Source organism: Grammomys surdaster, unplaced genomic scaffold (genome assembly GCF_004785775.1).
Source record: "Grammomys surdaster isolate TR1022 unplaced genomic scaffold, NIH_TR_1.0 125368, whole genome shotgun sequence".
In the NCBI taxonomy this organism is placed as follows: domain Eukaryota; kingdom Metazoa; phylum Chordata; class Mammalia; order Rodentia; family Muridae; genus Grammomys; species Grammomys surdaster.
In genome coordinates this window covers 1,036,779-1,058,255 of record NW_021620240.1, presented here as the reverse complement: position 1 = coordinate 1,058,255, position 21,477 = coordinate 1,036,779, and the positions used below count along the sequence as shown (strand labels likewise).

Genomic DNA, 21,477 nt, shown 5'->3' with positions numbered 1-21,477 from the left:
TCTCTCTCTCTCTCTCTCTCTCTCTCTCTCTCTCTCTCTCTCTCTCTCTCTCTCTCTCTCTGTGTGTGTGTGTGTGTGTGTGTGTGTGTGTCTAGGAACTAGAGCTGTGCTACAGGAGCAGCAAGGAATTCCAGCTCTTCTCTGAGATCTACGTTGGACACATGCGTTCAGAGATTAAGCTGCAAATCAAAGACAAGAAGCACATGCAACTCATATGGGAGGCCTTGCTGAAACCAGGTAAAATCAGTGTATGGTCAGAGACTGTACAGGTTGAATAAAAACAATGGTTAGGGAGAGATGTACTTTCATTATTTCTTGGTGCCACAAGATAGCAAGACCAGTTATATGATTTGGGGAGATCATAACAGCTGGTTTAAGCATAGTTTACACTGTGACACTGTAACAGTCAGCTCTTCCTAGTTGTGACAAATATATGAGAAAAAAACACAATTTTAAAATAAGAAAGCTTGTTCTGATTCAAGGTCTTAGAACCAAGTTTCAGTCCTTGTCAGCTGCCTTCATCTCTTTGAGCCTATATGAAACGTGATATCATGGAAGTGGGAGCTTCCATGTGAGAGAGAAGGCTGATGGTGTGCTATACCAAAGAAGATAGAGGGGGCCAGGCAGTGGTGGCGCATGCCTTTAATCCCAGCACTTGGGAGGCAAAGGCAGGCAGATTTCTGAGTTCAAAGCCAGCCTGGTCTACAGAGTGAGTTCCAGGACTGCTAGGGCTACACAGAGAAACCCTGTCTCAAAAAAAAAAAAAAACAGAACAAAACAAAAACAAAAACAAGAAGATAGAGGGTAAGGGATAGTGAGTGGGAGTTGGGAGAAGAGAAGAAAGTGGAGTTGAGAAGAGAAGGAGAAGAGAAAGTCCATGCCCTGCATTCTCTTGGCCCGCAGCTGAAGGCAAGAATGGAAGAGATGTGCTCTGGTTGCATCCTGCCGGGATGAGAGTTCTTGGTAGCAGCAGCTTCTTGGCTTGCCTGTCTGGGTTGGTGGTCTTCATGGCTGGAAGTGCAGAGAATTCTTCTGCGAGAGATTGGGCAGCAGGTCTGTAGATGAAAACCTGCTCCACTGTTCCCCATGGCAGATCCCAAAGAAGAGAAATAGTCCATGGTCTTAAGATGTTCATTGTCATGGCAGAAAGTAGATGAAAACTATACCCCAGTTTCCTCAGAGCAGGTCTGAGGTTAAATACCTTTTGCAAGGAGAAGGATCTAGGAAGGAATGTTTGATTGGTTATGCCCCTCTGCCCTTTAGGCATCTCATTAATATGGATATTTGTCTTGAGTCTCTATGGCCTGTAGTCCCGGCCTCTACCTGTAGAGGCCTGGGGGCATTGTCCTACATAACTAAAAGGCACAGATCTATGGAGATCTGTGGCCTCATGTCTAGAGCCTGGAGTCTGAGAGCATGGTGAAATTCATGCCATTCTTTTGGGTCACCTATGTCCCATCTGGGGCCCCTCAGGGTCACCTGGGGTCTCTAGCAGTTTCCAGCCAGTGCTCAACCAGAAACCAGATTGTCTTTCACAGTCCTACAGTGTATGGCTTAATTCATAGACTCACAGCCCTCAGAACAGTCACCTTTGACTACTGCTGCAGGACCAGTCCTTCAACACGTGATCATTTTCAGGGAACAGATCATACGCAAAGCACCACATACCCTAAGCCACCTTTTTTCAATCCTATATTCTCTTTCTGCTCCCACTGCCCTGGAAATGACAGATTGAGGTGCACAAAGCTCTGCCTCCAGTTCACATAACAGCTCAGCTATAAAGTGAAGGGATTTTGCCAACATGAGGTACTTGGTGTTAAAACCATATATATATATTATGTATTGATAAATTATTTTAACAACTTTATGCACACATATAATGCATTTTGTCACTCCACCTTAAAATCAAAAACGTAAAGAAAACAAAGTCTTCTCTTCTCTCCCTCCTACTCCTGCCAGCTCTGCTTCTTTTCTATAAATCTCTTTGCCAAATTCAAAAGGTTTGTCTCCCAGAGTTTAACTTGGACCATCTGTGTGACCAAGAGTTTTGTACTATGCTGAAGAACATAATGATCACACCTACAGGTATACAGATGAAATATTTACCTCTCCAAATCGAATAATTTATTACTAGCAAATAGTTTAATGGCAAGTGTTCTGTCCCTGCAAGCTGCTTCCCATGGATAACTGATTGATGGACAGGCCCAACTAGTCAGGGTCCAAAGACAGGAGCTGTGGGTGTTATGAGTTCATGATGGCCATGGAAATACCCTGCTTATAAGACAGCACTTCACAAGCCTTCTCCATACAGTATGTTGCTGTATTCTCTCTAATTCTCCTTCCACCATGTTACTTAAGTCTTAATGGGGTGATATAAATGACTTACTTACATGGGTGAGTACTCACCCATACATTTTTCTCAGACTCCTGTACAGGCATAAGTGTGTGTAGTTACCTCCATTCACACAAAAGACAGACTTTTCTGATGGAGGCTGAAAGTAGCTTTTGTCTGTGGTATAAATACAGATATTTAGAACAGCATTAGTATGATGTCCAATTAGCTAAGCAGCAATAGTAGCTTCTCTCAAGAGTCTAAGATTTCTACAAACTTGGGTTGGTTTATTTGCTTTACAAGATTTATACTGCTAGGGATGGAGTCTATCTGATGGAGTAGGAATCAAGGAGACACTGACTGCTCCCATCATGTTTGTGCCACTGTGCAGCAGAGGGACCACCTTGGCAGGTTGGTTTATGATCATAGAGAACCCAGTTGGGTCAGCCTGTTGTTGAAGCCTTTGCTTCCTCAGTGGCCTGAGGGCTTAGCAACAAGAAGAAAGCTTCCAACTTATCTCCAGCTTGAATTCTCTATACCACATGTCTAAGAGGTGTGGTGTAGACAACAAAAAATGCCTTATCTATTAGTTCTTCCAGAAAACTAATCAGAATGGCATAAGCCTGTACTATCACTGGGGCCTCCAGGACTTCCCTGCTGACAAACTCCTAAGGAGGTATCCCACATTTGGAACTGGGTTTTTGTTTCAAAACTCATTATTTTAAGGATCTACATTTCAAGCCTTTTATGGTGATTTTTTTTTATATTTACCTAATACTAGGTTCCTAGTCTACCTAAATTTTACCAATCTCCTACTGTCCTTTTTCAGTCCATAAGGCCTAGTCCCATTTCTAGATTTCTGATTCCAGGGGGTTTAGAAGCTACACGTGAGAAATCTGGCATTTCCTTCTAGACCTGGATCATCTTGCTTGATATCTTTCCTAGTATATTCACTTACATTTTGTAATGACATTTTCTTCACATCTCAGTCAAACCCCATGGGATGTGTGTGCCACACATCTGTTTTCTAATCCTCTGTTGATGGACATCTAGACTGATTGCATTTCCTAGCTGTTGAGAACAGAAATTCAATGAGCATAGGTGTGCAAATGTCTCCATTGTAGAATAGAAATTTTGTTGTGTAGTGCCCAGGAAGTATTAGAGAACCTCAAAAAACAGACAGGAGCCAATCCCATGCAAATCACAACAGGGCCTTTATTCGAGCTGTCTCAGGACCCTCCACCCACTGCCTACTGGTGGAGAGCAGGTCTGAATATTTATAGGGGTAGTCTTTATAGAAAGCTACAGGCCAGGGGTGAGTGTTTCTAGCCTGGCAAGCATCTAATTGGAAAGCTACTATGGACATTAGCATAATTGGCTGCTACTGAGAGTCTAACTATAAATTTAACTTTTTTTTCCATCTGCATTGGTGGCTGTCATCAGGAGGCAGGCTTGTTGGGAATTAACCTGGAAATGCTGGATTTGTTGAGGGAGATTAACCTGGAGACCCTGGTATTATTGGAGATACACTAGAAACTGGAGCTAGACTCAGGTTTTGTTGGGGGGTAACTTGGAAACTAATGCTAGATACTAGCCTGTTCGTTTACCTAAGTTCAAGTTCACTAAAATGGAGTCTGAACATAAAAGGTTTGGTCTCTCAGTTGGATATATTACCAGAAGTGCAAGGCTAAGTTCTAGTTCTAGCTCTAGTTCTAGTTCTAGTTCTAGTTCTAGCTCTAGCTCTAGCTCTAGCTCTAGCTCTAGCTCTAGCTCTAGCTCTAGCTCTAGCTCTAGCTCTAGCTCTAGCTCTAGCTCTAGTTCTAGTTCTAGTTCTAGTTTTGGTTTTCAAGAAGCCTCCAGATTTATCTCCACAGTGGCTGCTCTAGTTTGGAATACCTCTGGCAGTGCTTAAGTTTTCCTTTTCCCACATCCACTCCAGCATTAGTTATCATTTGTTTCCTTGATACTGGATATTCTCAAGGGATGAGAATGAATCATAAGTAATTTTAACCTGTGCCTGTATTATAGCTAACTGTTCCCTAGCCCTGTGTTTCCTCCTGTGATAATTCTATCACTGCTCACTCCTATGATCCCATCTTATAACTAAGTTATTTTCTTGTTGTTTAGGTTTCTGAATTCCATGTATATTCTAGTTACTAATCCTTTGTCAGATGTTATCTGGGAAATGGTTTCTTCCATTCTCACCTGTGTCTTCATTCAGTTAAGTTCTATTTGTTATACAGAATTCTTTCAGAGACCTGGAATACAATTTGTCAATTACTATAATGGTTTTCCTTCCTGTGCCGCTAGAGTCTCATTCCAGCAATCCTAATTTATGCTACTATGTTGAAAGCTACCCCCTACTTATTGCTCTACCAGTTTCAGGAGTTCAGTCTTATTTTTTATTGGCTATTTTATTTACATTTCAGACGTTATCCCCTTTCCCCATTTCCCCCATGCCCCAGAAACCCCTTATCCTATCCCCCCTCCTCCTGCTTCTATGAGGATGTAGCCCCACTCACCTACCCACTCCCACCTACCCACCCTCAAATTCCCCAACACTGGGGCATCCAGCCTTCACAGTACCAAGGCCATCCTCTCCTACATATACACCTGGAGCCATGGGTCCCTCCCTATGTGCTCCCAGGCTGGTGGTTTAGACCCTGAGAGGTCTGGTTGGTGGGTATTGTCACTCTCCCCATGGGGCCTCAAACCCTTTCAGCTCCTTCAGTATTCTCTCTAACTCCTCCATTGGGAACCCCATGATCAGTTCAATGGTTATCTGTGAGCATCTGCCTCTGTATATGTCAGGCTCTGGCAGACCTCTAAGGAGACTCTATATCAGGCTCCTGTCTGCATGCACTTCCTGGCATCCACATCAGCATCTGCCTTTGGTGGTGACTGCACACGGGAAGGACACCCAGGTGGAGCAGTCTCTGGAAGACCCTTCCTTCATTTCTGTCCACATACGTTATCTCCATATATTTGCTCTCATGAGAATTTTGTTACTCCGTCTAAGAAGGGCCAAAGCATGCACACTTTGGTCTTCTTTCTTCATGAGCTTCATGTTGTCTATGAGTTGTATCTTGGGTATTGTGAGCTTTTGGACTAATGTTCACTTATCAGTGAGTGCATACCATGTGTGTTCTTTTGTGATTGTGTTACCTCACTCAGGATGATATTTTCTAGTTCCATCCATTTGCCTAAGAATTTCATGAATTCATTGTTTTTAATAGCTGAGTAATACTCCACTGTGAAAATGTACCACATTTTCTGTATCCATTCCTCTGTTGAAAGACATCTGAGTTCTTTTCAGCTTCTGGCTATTATAAATAAGGCTACTAAGAACACAGTGGAGCATATATCCTTATTATATGCTGAAGCATCTTCTGGGTATATGCCCAGGAGTGGTATAGCTGGGTCCTCAGGTCCAATTTTCTGAGGAACCGCCAGACTGATTTCCACAGTGGTTGTACAAGCTTGCAATCCCACCTACATCGGAGGAGTGTTCCTCTTTCTCCACATCTTCACCAGCATCTGCTATCACCTGAGTTTTTGATCTTAGCCATTTGACTGGTGCGAGGTGGAATCTCAGGGTTGTTTTGATTTGCATTTCACTGATGACTAAGGATGCTAAATATTTCTTTAGGTGCTTCTCAGCCATTCAAGTTTCCACAGTTGAGAATTTTTGTTTAGCTCTGTACCCCATTTTTAATAGGGATATTTGGTCAACTCGGGTCTAATTTCTTGAGTTCTTTGTATATATTGGATATTAGCCCTCTATTGGATGTCGAATTTGTAAAGATCTTTTTCCAATCTGTTGATTGCCATTTTGTCCTATTGACAGTGTCCTTTGCCTTACAGATGCTTTGCAATTTTATGAGGTCACATTTGTCAATTCTTGATCTCAGAAAATAAGCCATTAATGTTGTGTCAGAAATTTTTCCCCTGTGCCCAAGTATTTGAGGCTCTTCCCCACCTTCTATTAGTTTCAGTGTATCTGGTTCTATGTGAAGGTCCTTTGTCCACTTGGGCTTGAGCTTTGTACAAGGAGCTAAGAATGGATTGATTTGCCTTCTTCTACATACTGACCTCCAATTGAACCAGCATCATTTGTTGAAATGCTGTCTTTTTTCCACTGGACAGTTTTAGCTCCTTTGTAAAAGATCAAGTGGTCATAGGTGTGTGGGTTCATTTCTGGATCTTCAATTCTATTCCATTGATCAACTTGTCTGTCTCTTTACCAATACCATGCAGTTTTAATCTCAATTGCTCTGTAGTACAGCTTGAGGTTGGGGATGGTGATTCCCCCAGAAGTTCTTTGTTGTTGTTGTTGTTGTTGTTGTTGTTGTTGTTGAGAATAGTTCTCCCTATCCTGGGGTTTTTTTTGTTATTCCAAATGAATTTGTAAATTGCTCTTTCTATCTCTATGGAGAATGGAATTGGGATTTTGATAGGGTTTGCATTAAATCTATAGATTGGTTTGGCAAGATGGTTATTTTAAATATATTAATCCTGCCAATCCATGAGCATGGGAGATCTTTCCATCTTCTGAGATCTTATTCAATTTCTTTCTTCAGAGACTTAGAATTCTTGTCAAACAGATCTTTCACTTGCTTGGTTAGATTCACATCAAGATATATTATATTATTTGTGACTATTGTGAAGGATGTAATTTCCCTAATTTCTTTCTCAGCCTGTTTATCCTTCGAATAGAGGACGGCTACTGATTTGTTTGAATTAAATTTATATCCAGCCACTTTGCTGTAGATGTTTATCAGGTTTAGGAGTTCTCTGGTGTAAATTTCGAGGTCACTTAAGTATACTATCATATCATCTGCAAGTAGCGATATTTTCACTTCTTCCTTTCCTATTTGTATCCCTTTGACTTGCTTTAGTTGTCTAATTGCTCTGGCTAGGACTTCCAGTACTATATTGAATAGGTGCAAAGAGAGTGGGCAGCCTTGTCTTGTCCCTGATTTTAGTGGAATTGCTTCAATTTTTCTCTCCATTTAGTTTGATGTTAGCTACTGGCTTGCTGTATATTGCTTTTACTATGTTTAGGTATAGGACTTGAATTCTTGATCTTTCCAAGACTTTTACCATGAAGAGGATGTTGAATTTTGTCAAATGCTTTCTGCCCCAGCCCGCGGGGATTCGACGAGACCCTAGGGAAGGGGAGGGAGAAAGATGGGACAAGAGGCACAAGGAAGAAGCACAAGTCTGAATGTCTGATCAAGTGCTTAAACTTTATTGTTCGGGTTTCTGTTATAAAGGCAGGCAGGCAGGAAGGTCATCTAGCAGTCAGGGTCCAGGGTCATCCTGTAATTGCAAAGTTCTCTAAGCCCACAAGAATTCCTAGCCCAAAATACTTATCTAAATATTTTCTCACAAGTAAGAAGGCAATTAAAACATTTCTCAGTTCGAGTTGCTTATCTGATTAATAATTTTTCCCTGGCAGAAGGGCAATAAACTATTCCTTAACTCAGGCTGTTTACTTAACTGACATTTGCTCCTAGGCAGAAGGGCAATAAAGTATTCCTTAACTCAGGCTGTTTGCTTAAGTGACATTTGCTCTCAGGCAGAAGGGCGTCTTGGCCCCCAGCAGCTTTCTTAGCATCTAGTGAGATGATCATATGGATTTTTTCTTTGAGTTGTTTATATAGTGGATTACATTTTTATTGGGCAATTGAGTCCATTGATGTTAAGAAGATTAAGGAAAAATGATTGTTGCTTCTTCTTATTTTTGTTATTACAGGTGGAGTTATGTTTGTGTAGCTATCTTCTTTTGGGTTTGTTGGAAGATTACTTTCTTGCTCCTTCTAGGTTGTAGTTTCCCTCCTTGTGTTGGAGTTTTCCATCTATTATCCTTTGTAGGGCTAGATTTTTAGAAATATATTGTGTAAATTTGGTTTTATCATGGAATATCTTGGTTTTTCATCTATAGTGATTGAGAGTTTTGCTGGGTATAGTAGTCTGGGCTGGCATTTGTTTTCTTTTAGGGTCTATATGACATCAGTCTATCTCCTGGCTTTCACAGTCTCTGGTGAGAAGTCTGGCGTAATTCCTTTATATGTTACTTGACCTTTTTCCCTTACTGCTTTTAGTATCTTTTCTTTGTTTTGTGCATTTGATGTTTTGATTATTATATGACAGGAGGAATTTCTTTTCTGGTTGAGTCTCTTTGGAGTTTGGCAGGCTTCTTGTACGTTTATGGGCATCTCTCTCTTTAGGTTAGGAAAGTTTCCTTCTATAATTTTGTTGAAGATATTTACTGGCCCTTTAATTTGGGAATTTTCACTCTCATCTTTACCTATCATCCTTAGGTTTGGTCTTCTCATTGTGTCCTAGATTTCGTGGATGTTTTGGGTTAGGAGCGTTTTGCATTTTGCATTTTCTTTGACAGTTGTGTCAATATTTTCCATAGTATCTTCTGCACATGAGAGTCTTTCTTCTATCTCTTGTATTCTGTTGGTGATGCTTGCATCTATGACTCCTGATCTCTTCATAAAGTTTTCTATCTCCGGAGTAGTCTCCCTTTGAGATTTCTTTATTGTTTTGATTTCCATTTTTAGATCCTGGATGGTTTTAATTCCTTCACTTGTTTGGTTGTGTTTTCTTGCAATTCCTGTGTTTCCTCTTTAAGTTCTTCTACCTGTTTACCTGTGTTCTTCTGTATGTCTTTAAGGGAGTTATTTATGTCCCTCTTAAAGTCCTCTACCATCATCATGGGAAGTGATTTTAAATCTGAATCCTGTTTTTCCGGTGTGATGGGGTGTCCAGGACTTGCTATGGTGGGAGAACTGGGCTCTGATGATGCCAGGTAACCTTGGTTTCTGTTGATTATGTTCGTGTGCTTGCCTTTTGCCATCTGGTTATCTCTAGTGCTACCTGCACTCACTGTCTCTGACTGGAGCCTGTCTTTCCAGTTACCTTGCTTGTGTCAGGACTCCTCATTGGTCCAGGAGTCTCTGTGATCCTGTGATCCTGAGATCCTGGGTAGAAGAGCTCCTATGACTCAGGCTTCCTCTGGGATCCTGAAACCCTGCTGCCCTGAGTGCGGTGGTTACTCTAGGACGGGTCAGGATATGAAGTCTTCACAGGAGAAGACTAGCTAGGAGTCTGCCCCAGCCAAAAGGCAGGGTTGAGTTTTACATTGAAGTTTTAGATAGTTTGCAATTGAATTTTTAAAGGCAACATATAGGCACATAGGTTTATTTGTCCATATTTTACCATCTAGGTTTCCTAGTACCATTTGTTGAACAGGATGTCTTTTGTCCAGAGTATATTTTTGCCTTCTTCATCAGTGTCCACACAGAAGTGCTTGTGTGGACTTCTATCTCAGTCCTCTATTCAATTCAATTAAACTATGTGGCTGTTTTCTGCCAGCACCATGATGATATTTGTACTATTGCTGTAATATTAATGAGAAATGAGGTGTGATGACGCTTTCCACACAATTCTTTTGTTCAGGAATGTCTTAGCCATGCTTCATCTCTAGTAGTCCCACATTTATCCCAGAACTTTTCTTCATCTGTCTGCAAAGAGGGTCCTTGGAACCTTAATTGGAACTGCACTGAATGTGTAGAGTTCTTCAAGTAGGCTGGCTATTTTCACAATATTGATTCTTTTAAACATTGAGCATAGCAGTGGTGTCTCTCCATCTTCTAGATCTTCCTCAATTTATTACATTAATGAATGTCTGATAGTTTTTCTTGTAGACATCTTTCATTTCCATGGTTAGGTTTTCTGTCCAGCATTTTGGGTTTGTTTGTTTGTTTGTTTGTTTGAGATTTTTAACTCATCCATGCTTTCAAGATTACATAGACAAGTTAAAATGGTGACGTTTCTCAAGCGCAGTAACATACAGTTCTAGTCTACCCCACCCACACTTACAATACCAATACCAAGCTCCTCTCCTCTACTCAGTGCCTCTGGGGAGGATCAGTACTTGTCAGCTGCCAAACAATAATGGTTCCTGCTCCTGAGATGCTAAAAAAAAAAACTGAACATGAGACCAAAGAATAGTCCTGGCTCCTTCTTCACTTGAGTAAGTCACAGGGGGAAAACTTACCTGTCCTAGCATCAGGCCAGGTTGGGAATCTCACCCCAGCACTTACTCATCAGGCAGTCTGAGAGAATGACTTAACACATGAGCCTGAACTTCCTCACCTATAACTGAAGAGGAGAATGAGTAACTGGTAAGATGTTTGGAAAAGTTAAATATTATTTATGCACATCTCTTAGTGTGACACTTAGCTGATAGGATCAAGGATGCTAATTTTGCTTTATATTAAGCCAACCTTTTCCCTGTATTTTTGGGGCACAGGTGGGTAGTTCTACACAGTGTTTCTCTGTGTAACAACCTCAGTCTTTGAAATCACAGAGATCTGCTTGCCTCAACCTCCAATGTGCTAGGAGTAAAAATGTGTGGCACCATACCCAGCCTCTACATATTTTTCTTAATTCTGTCCTTTAGGCCTCATTAAGATCTATTCCTTTCCATATGGGAGAGTATTCAGTATTGTAAGATTATAACCATGGGTCACTTGTATCCCAAGTCTTACATCTTGGTTTTAAAATTCATGAGCAATGTCGCTTTCTTCATTAAAGGCTCCAGTTTAGCTACAGCTCAGGATGTACCAAGACGGTCCACCAAAAGTTGACTGTAGCCTATATCATCTTCCTTGCATACAAATGGAACCAGAGTTTTTCAATACCACAAATGGGGTCCTTGAGCGGACTTCCCTAAACTGTTAGAGCACAGTGGATGTAGGGAACTTGAGGCTTATTCCTGAGCTGCAGTTTATTAATCTCCTTCACTTGTGGATGAAATTCATTTGCTATTCCCCCTGTGCTCTGTATTGCTTCACCTTAATTCTACCATCAAATCTAGAACACAAGTTTCCTGTTTGTGAGTGTACAAAACGAGGACAAAAAGATTTTTATTTTTTACCTAAATGATTTAAGCCATCTACCAAGGGACTTGATTACTGTCAACAAGATATTCATTCAAGGATAAAATTGAGTCTGAGATCATGTGGTAGAAGTGTCAATTGTTCATTTTCAGGTCTATTCTCACTATGATGATAGACTAGGCCTAAGATCCACTCAATAACTGAGGGAATGTTCACCTTCCAATTGTATCAAAATGGATGTAGTTCATTCTCAAAGTCTCAGGCATGGGTAAGAGTTTCACAGAATGCACTGAGTGTTGATATGGACATCATTACAGATGCTTCATCTCTCTTTACTTCCAGGAGACCTCAGACCTGCACTGCCCAGGATTGCTCCAGCCTCCAAAGGTTAGTAAAAACTATAAGAAGCTAGAGAAGCCAGTACTATTCTGGTAGTACATCATCTGATTCTTAAGAAAAGCACGGAGAATAAGGATGGAGTCACAGTTTACAAACCTCAACAGAATATAGGAAAGGCCCATAACCAGAGTAGAGTTCCTCTCATGTCTTTTGCTGCTTAGCATGGTGACAATACCTCTACTCACTCCAAATTGAATACCCCACCAAGAAACTATTCTCTTGGTTATGCAGAGTGTCACCCTGATACCTGGCCTCAAAGAGGTAATTCTATTCTTTTAATGGCCTTCCAGAGGAAGAGGGGAGCCAGGGGTGTAAAAGAAAAGAACAGTTTCAGGAAAAGAGCAGGAAGTCAGCAGCCAATCAGAGACCCCAAAGGAGCATTTCCTTGTTCAATGCCTTTCTCACCTTTACCCTTAGATGCTCCTTCCTTGCTACACTTTGTGGACAAGCATCGGGAGCAACTGGTAGCCCGAGTGACATCAGTGGATCCTCTATTGGACAAGCTTCACAGCCTGGTGCTGAGCGAAGATTCCTATGAGGCAGTGAGGGCTGAGACCACAAACCAAGACAAGATGAGGAAGCTCTTCAGCTTCAGCCGGTCCTGGAGTCAAGCCTGCAAAGACCAATTCTACCAAGCTCTGAAGGAGACCCATCCTCACCTGATCATGGACCTCCTTGAGAAGTCAGGCAGGGTTTCTTTGGGATCCTGACATCTTAGTAGTTGAAGGGTGAGCACTCTCCTTAGAGTCCTGGCTCTGCTTGAACTTCCTTTGCTCCTTAATTTCTCCATCTGTAACCAGTAGCCATGTGAGTTTCCTTTCTGATGGCACTGTTTCCAAGACACCTCCTGGGGATCCAGACATTCCCCCTTGGCTTCTCTAGCCAGATGGTTATGTGAGTTTAGCATCTAAAAAAACACCCAGTGGGGCCAGTAAGTTTATTTGTCCATTGTCCAGCCAGCTCTGATAATCAGAGTGGCCAGACTCAAGCCAACCTGACCCACCATTATTCAAGCAGGATGGGGATTTTGAAAATGGAAGCAAAGCAATGATAGTTCTCCATAGAAAGTATCTTATGAATAGGAAAGGAATGGGGCTTTTTAAACTCATGCTGTGTGCTCAGAAACAGAGGTGTAAATAAGTCACATGATGCAGCACGGGACTCACTGCCAGAAACACCTCAGATTCAGTGCACATTGTGAATTAATCTTGAACAGTTCATATGCACACGTCTTCTGTTCTTGTGATGAATTTGCAAGCCTCACATTTAGTTGCATTATCCCATATGAAGGTGTAAATTGCAGTTTAAGAAACTGATGTGTGATGGTAGACCAGATGACTGAACAGAAGGCTCAGTGGTTAAGAGCTGCTCTTGGAAACGGTCAGAATTCCTACTCTCAGCCACCACTTCAGGTATCTCACAACTGTGTAACACCATGTCCACAGATTCAACATCTTATTTTGTACTTAATAGTTACCCATACACAGATGCACATTCAATCACACACACATTTTTTTTTAAATCTTTATAAGAGAAAGACAAAATGGGAATCCTCTCCACTGCTTACTCATCTCCCAGAGGAATTATCTCACCAAAACTCATAGTTGGACTTGAGGCTTACAATGCTATGTTCTTGGCTTGGAACACAGCCCTACCAGTCTCTTACCCCAGGTTACCCAGTTTTCTCTCTGTATTATGTTTCTGCATCTTTCTCTGCCATGCCCATGGACAGAACAGTTGGCCAGCTTCTTAGTGTTTCCCATCTTTTCTTCTTGACTCTGGTCACACTAGCTCTGCTGTGGGGATCTCTGCACCCTGCTTCTCCTTATCTTTTTGAATACAGTATTTTCCTCATTCTAACTCCTGCTCTTACTCAGCCCAGATGTCTTACTCAGAATGCTCCATGGTTTTATTGAATAATTCCAACTTCTGAGCTTCATTTCTGTGATATTGATTTTATGTAGAATATAGAAATAAACTAAATGAATAAGGCAATGACAAATAAAGCCAAGATTTTTAAATGTATATGGCAGATATGACACACTGGGCTGTCATACAAGATTCTTAAATCTGTATGACAGACATGAGACATTGGAATGTCAATCAAGGTTCTTAAACATGTGTGACAGCTTATTTGTAAATAAGTAAAAATACTAAAATATCAGTAGTTAATATACTTTTTATACAATGAGCATCTTAAAGGAAATATATTTGATTTAATGAATTATTGATATTAAAATAAGTTCCCATCACTTTCTTTATCTTCTTACTGCAATGCAAGGTCACTAAGTACTCTGTCTGACCCATGTCTCCATACTAATTTGGTTAGGATGGGCTGAGACACAAGCCCTGACAAAAACAGACTTTCTGTGGTCAACAGCAAATCTGCACTGAAACAGCCTCTATAACCAAGGTTCTCAACTTGGCTCCTCCAGAGGACAAGCTGCCTAGAATTTGGTTTGGCCTGTTGCTTCAGTCAGATAATGGACATTTGCATATAAAAGAGTACTAGTGAATAGAATATCTCAGTATTAAATTTTCTTGCAACAAATATTATTATTCTTTCTCTGGGCTCTGTGTCTAAGGATGTGATCTATAGCCTGCACTGTTGGTGTCTCCTCAATACAAACAATGATGTGGTGCCAGCAAGAGACATCTGAAACTTCAGAAAGTGCTGGATCTTTTAATAAGTTCAAAGGGATAATAAATATTTAGAAATGGAGACTTTAAAGTACATGTACATCTAACATAAACCAATAATTTGAAAGAAATACACTTTCTATACTGAAAGAAGTGTATTGACATGTTTACATGTTGTGTTAATGATAACTAAACCCAATTATAACAATAAATTTCTTGAAACAGAACTTTCAGATGATTAAGGGTTCATTTTGAAATGTCCTACATAAAGGAAAACTTATGTTTAAAAGATGATAAATGGCAACTATCTGCTTACAGGGCATCTGCTGGGGAAAAGGTTTTTGTGTTTGGTTTGTTTTGATTTTTGTGTTTGTTGTTGTTATTGTTGTTTTTAAACATTAAATACTTGAAAAAAGTCAAAATCTAGAGAAAGTCAAGGAAATCCAGTCATACCTTATGCTCTTCTCCCTGAGGGACCAGCATTATTATATTCTTTCCATTTAGTAAAATATGATCTAAGTTTTTATCCTTCCACCATTGTAATTTCTATTCACAAACTATGACATCTTCCAAAACCATACTGGCAACAAATCCAAGGAAACTGCCATCAATTTCTTTTTCTGTTTTCATTTTTTCCAGCCTTTTTGAGACAATTTTTTAGTGTGTAGTCATGACTGTCCAAGAACTCACTTTGTAGACCAGGCTGGCCTTGAACTCACAGAGATCCACTTGCCTCTGCTGCACAAGTGCAAGGATTGATGACATGTGCCAACACCATCCAGCCCAACAATGTCTTTATCACTGTTCATCACTGTGTCATTCTTGATCCTATACACTTGTCCATAGGGTCTAGTGCTAGGAGTTGCAATAGATTCATGGTGGCATTGCCTGGCATGGCCACCCTGGAAGTCTGGTTTGCTTTAACCAGTGATCAGTGCTTCCCTCTTGATTAGTTTGGGCAATGTATAAACTGATGAAAAGAGACCAGACTTCTGAATTCTCATCACCTCCCTTTTGCAGCCTGCATTCGGCTGTCCCACATGCCAGACTGCACCAAAACAAGCTATACTTCTCAAAATGGACAGTGTCCAAACCAGCAGAACCCCTGATAAAGACAAGAACAGATTGTACATAAAACTATTAAGTAGAAGAGTGAGCTTGGTGTCACTTCTGTTGCTCTCACACAAGGTGACACTATGAACCGAGGTTTACATCAATTCTGAGACAGAGAGCAAAAGGATAAAGAGTTTGGTGAGAGAGTAAGTGGGACCATTTCAAGAAAGGGATTCCCGCAAATGTCTGTGGTCTTCTATTTTTCCATGAGTTATCTCTAATAGATTCATTTCTATTCCTTAAGATGAGCTTAATGAGTCATTCTTTGTGCTGTGAAAAGTCTAGAAGTTAGGGGCAGATGCTAATTTTACATCTCCCCAGATAAGTCACACAACAGTTGATCAACAAATATTTGAGTACTTGAAAATGAGAGTATGCACAAAATATAGATACAGACTAAGTATAAAAATGTGTATTATCAAGTGTCACTTAAAACATATCAGATTATTTAAACTTATGAACTTTAATTTTATTTATTGTTTCTGTTTTGGTCTTAAGTCTAAACTGTCCAAGAGAAGTCAGAAATTATTTTACAAAGTACATGTAGAATGGTGTGTGATCTTCAGACTTTGGGAACTAAACCTCAAAACAGACCAAGATTATAAATCAAACCATGATGTTTTATGATAAATTACCTTATTTTAGTGTTTTCTTGAAAATCTTAACAAGACATTCTATTGAATAAAAATGATTTAGACGAATATATTTTACATGATAAAATAAAGGGTTTGTTCTGAAGTAAAATGATAAGCAATAAATACTCATTGGCCACAGAACTATTCAACCACCAAGAGAAACCTTGTTACCAAGTGGTGCCACACATACCCGACATGTGGAAGACTGACCTCTCACCCTGCAGAGCACTCAGCTCCAAGTGCACCAAGGACATTAACACAGACCTGAACTTGAAACTGCCTGTGGGAAGGAGGGGGACACTTCATGGAGCAGCACAGGGGAGGCCTTTCTGAAAAGGACTCTAGTCATCAGGGAAATGAGGCAAATTGACAAATGGACCATAAGAAATTAAAAGGCTGTAATCTAGGGCTCATGGTTGGAATCCATGATCATCAAGGCTAGGAGCATAGCAGGAGACAAGCAAGCATGGTGCTGGGACTGTTGCTGAGTGCTTGCATCCTGAACCACAAGCATGAGGCAGAGACAGAGACATTAGGAACTGTGCAGTTTTTTCAATTCTTAAAGATTGCCCCAGTGTTGCACACCTCCAACAAGGACACTCCTTCTAATCCTTTCCAAACAGCTGCGCCAACTAGGGACAAACATTCAAATATATGAGTTTATGGAGGCCATTCTTATATAAACAACCAAAGTGTCTCAGAACAGCCAGAATGGCCTGTCATAATATACTACATAAATGCTGCCGAGGGTATAGGGAAAGATGATTTCCTATGGATTGTTTCTGTGAGTTGTGTTGGTCTGAAAGATTAAACTATACTTATGAGAAATTTTTTGATAAAGTAAAATTAAGGATAGAGGAAAGCAAAAGAACAAACCTCTCAGATCTCTTAAAAGATGGCTCCGACTGTCTCTCACTGATGTATAACAATTCTGTGTAAGCTGAAATCTTCATCTTGGAGGGAAATTTCTTGCAACACAGGATGTGTCTTAATTTGCTTTCTGTTGCTGAGATAAACACCAGGACTGCATGCACCAAGGACCACCTACTCAGGAATGGCACCACCCACACTGGACATTGCCATTCTCTATCAATCATGTTGTCCCAGGGAAAGATTCACACAAAATCTACCCCTAGAGTTGTTGTAGTTATAGCTGCTGTGTCACATGTGCATCGGTAGGTTGCAGGGTTGAGAGGATCAGTTGTCTAGGCTCAGTGTTGTGACCTATGGACATCTGAATGATTAGTGGATTAACAAACCTGAACAACGCAAACCAAAGACAATCATAAGTCCTGTGGACTCCCAAGGTTGGGAGTTAGTCCAGGTGGGGAGCTTGACCAGGTGGGGAGCTAGCCCTAGACAACTACCAGTCTGCCACCATAGGGCCTGGACATTGCCATTCTGTATCAATCATGTTGTCCCAGGAAAAGATTTCCACAATGCTTGCCCCTAGAGGTGTTGAAGGTATGGCTGCTGTGTCACATGTGCATCAGTAGGTGGCAGAGTTGCTAGAGCCTATGTTTAGGCTCACTGTTGTGACCTATGGACATCTGAATGATTACTAGCTTAACACAATCTAAACAAAGCAATCCTAAGACAATCAACAGTCCTGTGGACTCCCAGGGTTGGGAGCTAGCCCAGATGGAGAGCTAACCCAGGCAGGGTCAAAAGTGAGCCCTAGACAGCCATCAGTCTGACACCTTGGGACATGGACAGGGAGCTAGCCTGAGATGACCACCAGTCTTCACTGTGCAGGTCTACGGGGAGCATGAGGAACAAACCATGCCCAAGATGATTCCTGTCCAGAACCATAAAGCATAGGCAGGGCATCAAACTCCTGAAACCAACCCTGAGTCCACCCCAGATACTCAAATCACTCATGCCACTAAGAGGTGCAAGTAAGTGACAGAGAAATGTAAGAGAAAGAGAAACATAAGGATGTGGGCACAATGAAGAGAGGCTGAATTAAAGACTCAACGGTAGTAAGGAACAGTCTAATAATGAGTAGCCAGTGATGCTACCTGGGATTCTGGTGGAGTACTGTCCTGTGCTGCCTCTGGGTTCACATCAGGATCTACGATATGTCAGCAGCAGGGATCAGTTACCACCAGAGTCCAGGCAGAAATCCCTGGTCTGGGCTGCTGTCCAGGGACATACTGATGTCTGAGTGTTCTGCAGAAATGGCCCCAACCTTCTCCTGGGCATCATGGGAAAAGAAGCCCTGGGGGTATCAGAGCAGGAGAGCTAGATCTGCCCCTAGCCAGCTAGAGTTCTAGGGAGAACAGACCCTAAAAGTTGTGAGTGTTGTGGACGTGCAGGACCTAAGGGTATGAGTATGGAAAAGTTGAACTTGCCATGGTCTCCCATAGGGTAGCAGGGATGAGGGAAAGATACTCTCCTCTCCCCTACAAATCTTTCCTCACCATCTAACGAGACAGAAATCCTGGCCCTGACTTCATAAGAGCTGGAGAATTGGCCCTGCTCCAGCACTTGGGCAAAGGGCCAGCTCCTGGCCTTGGATCATGATACAGCTGACAGTCATATGGGAGCAAAGGTGAACTGGCCTTGAAGGTGTGAGGTGGCCCTGAACTTGTCTGCCTTGCATCAGCTTAAGGAAAGGAGAGAGTTCCTTCCCTACTCTTACCCCTATAGACAGCAAGACAGCTGGCCCTGAGGCCACACATGTGAGTCCACTTGCATATGAAAATGCACACATATCACCTACAGAAAAAGAATATGGTGTTAGTGAGAATCAAAACCCAAATGTGACATTTAGGAGGCTTCAGGAGTCAAAAAAAAAAAAAAAAAAAAAAAAAACAGGGTTTGTGGCCTAAGATACGTTTTCTGAAATGAACAGCCTATGGCTGGGAAGGCAACAGTTAAGGACAGGAAGCAAAGATATCCGAGCACAAATCGGGGTGGGGGGACGGGGAGGGAATCCAGTAGCTATTGCTGACCTGGGACCTGTTGGCAAACCAAGTCCCATATTAATAGAGGAGGGAACTGAGCTCAGACATGAGTCCTGTGCTGAGGCAGGCAGGGCTTCTGCAAACCCGGAAAAAGCTCTCACCCTGACTCCTCCAGCCCAGGCACCTGCAGTGACTTAACAGGAAGTAACCTGAATAATGTTCAACTTACATCTGGGCAGGTTCTCTGTCGCCTGCCTTCCTGATAAGGGTCCAGAGTCTCTTTCACTTTTGAAGAACAGTTTCCTACCTGAGGAGCCTTATTCAAGGACACACACTCCAGTGGGCCCCCTGGAAGAGTAGGGTAAGTACTGGGACCCAGATTCCACCAAACCACTTAGTTGTGGGAAGGTAAGGGCTGGCCTCACTCCACTATGGAGTATGTAACAGACATCAGGACCTCGTCCTGAAAACCAGGGCCCAGGGCCCAAGGCCCAGGACCCAGGGCCCCAGCCTCTGCTTGGAGAGTCTGCAGGTCAGCTCTGATGGGTGATAGACTGCTGGATTCACCTGTCTGACTCATGTGCCTGCTCCTGTCATAGCCTATCCTGCACCCTCCTGTCTGCCCTGAATCTGCACGAATACATGTTCTGAATGATGAGGTAGGTATTCAGAGGGAGGACCATGGATGAGACATATATTAAACATCATATATGCTATTTGCAGGGGTTGTGTGGGATAGCCAAGGTCCCCAGAGAGCTAATTTAGGCAAAGTTAGTGAAGAAAACGGGGTACCTCAGCATAGTTGCTGATAACTGATAACCACAGCCCTCTGACTTGGCTCCTGCCTTGAGCTCTCCATTTCTCCTTATCCTCATACATCATTTTTTCCCTGTCCTTTAAATGTTATACACGAGTTCCTCCTGAGTGGTATCACTGCCATTACTCAGGTCACATTAGGACAATGGCTGCCCTGGCTAGGGGCTACTGAATCCCCTATCTTCCAACTCATTAAACATTTCACAGCCTCCTGTCTAATACCTGCTTTTGAAAGTTACTCCAGAAGTAAATGGCAGCAATCACATGACGGATCCAGGAGAGTAGATCAAGTACAAAATCTCTTTGCAGCACATGAAACCCACCACCAACATACAAACCCTTAACCCCTAGGCACAAGATGGAGCTTCACCTCCTTCATCCCCCTCCCACAAGAACCAATCAGGAAAAGAACAAACACATCCCCCATTCCTTTCATATGTTGTTAGGGTGAAATAAATAACCTTAATAGCCTAAAAAAGAAGCTTAGACAAGCTAAAAAAAAAAAAACTCAATATAACTCAAGCATACCTGCCTTCAGGAAAGCCAACGTAGCAGCTAGAACATCCCTGGCCTCAATCAGCTGGGAAACAATAAAGAACATGTCCACTATTAAATACATTTGTCCCAGAGTTTCCTTTTCTGCCCAAGAAGCCTAAGCCCCTGCACCTGGACACACAGTACCCATTCCCCAGGAGAGACTTTTGTCTTTCAATTGTTCTGATCAAAGGACCATCTGACACTGTCCAGGTTTGTTTGCTTTTTTTTATTACCAGATCTCCTCTATCAGTTCTGATCAAACATCCTTTCCCAGAACAAAACTGTCTGGCAGAGACAAGAAGTCACTGGTCTCTAGATTGCAACAACAAAAGAGTCTTGAAGCAATAAGATCACAAACTGTTCAGAGAAGATATATCCGAGAGCTCTATCATCATGGAATAATCTCTGCTCAAGCAGAAAAGTAACACAAAAGTGGCTCAGGATCAAGGGAAGGAGCTGAGTCAGAGGGCTGTGAGTCAAATGGACATGGACGCCACCTCCAAAACAAAGAAAAATATGAATGTGGAGCTGATGAAGCACAGAGTCCGACCAGGGAGGAGCTCTAAGCTAAGTAAGTACACCAAGAATCCCAACCCATCACTCTGTGACCCCTTCATCACCACTGAGCCCTCCTGCCAAGGATTCTATGGGCAGGGTAGCCTCATGTCAAAAGATTTCACAGGCTCCAGGTCAGGCTGGAAAAGGAAGGCTTTCAGAAACCCCTAACTGAACTCTAGGGAACACTCTGTTCTGCTGGAGTACATGCTCAGGTTCCCATGTACTACTTAAAGGCCCCTGGAAGGAGCACCCTGAAGCTGTAGTGGGGAGAGTTAGGTGTGCAATTGTTGCAGAGAAGGTTGGTATAGGGGTAAAGCCAGCTCTTGAGAAGAGCTATAATTGACACCAATGTTACAAGTCCAGACTTTAAAGCTCCAACCCTCCTCAATGAATCCATCTGGGAAAGGGGAAGATGAACAGTTGTTATCTTAGGCTGTAGCAGTTGAGTGATAATCCGTGTCAAATATTAAACAGTCTGATACTCAATAAATGTTCAATAATTCTAAGTACAAGCCCATGCAATTGCTGCTTTTATTATAGTGTGCAACCCTGTGGGACAGAGCCTCAGAGCCACACATGGGGGAGCTGAGGCTCAGAAAGGAATAGAGATTCACACAGAG

The 21,477-nt window shown here is 41.9% G+C and overlaps 1 protein-coding gene, 2 non-coding genes and 1 pseudogene across 3 annotated transcripts in view; all 4 read left to right on the top strand.

Moving 5' to 3' along the window:
- Positions 1-14,516, top strand: part of LOC114637684 (NACHT, LRR and PYD domains-containing protein 1b allele 3-like) — a 54,062-nt gene extending 39,546 nt beyond the window's left edge. Inside the window, exons 12-14 of the mRNA XM_028785954.1 lie at positions 96-237; positions 11,593-11,637; positions 12,067-14,516. Of these exons, the coding sequence (XP_028641787.1) occupies positions 96-237; positions 11,593-11,637; positions 12,067-12,359 (480 nt within the window). The 3' untranslated portion in view covers positions 12,360-14,516. The remainder of the gene's footprint in view (positions 1-95; positions 238-11,592; positions 11,638-12,066) is intronic.
- A 2,646-nt stretch (positions 14,517-17,162) lies between these two features.
- On the top strand, positions 17,163-17,295 carry LOC114637705. The gene has a single exon (XR_003713778.1). It is a non-coding gene; the product is annotated as a small nucleolar RNA SNORA17 (small nucleolar RNA).
- A 184-nt stretch (positions 17,296-17,479) lies between these two features.
- On the top strand, positions 17,480-17,611 carry LOC114637708. The gene has a single exon (XR_003713781.1). It is a non-coding gene; the product is annotated as a small nucleolar RNA SNORA17 (small nucleolar RNA).
- Positions 17,612-20,692: 3,081 nt separating this feature from the next.
- LOC114637676 overlaps positions 20,693-21,477 on the top strand; it is a 49,246-nt pseudogene continuing 48,461 nt past the window's right edge.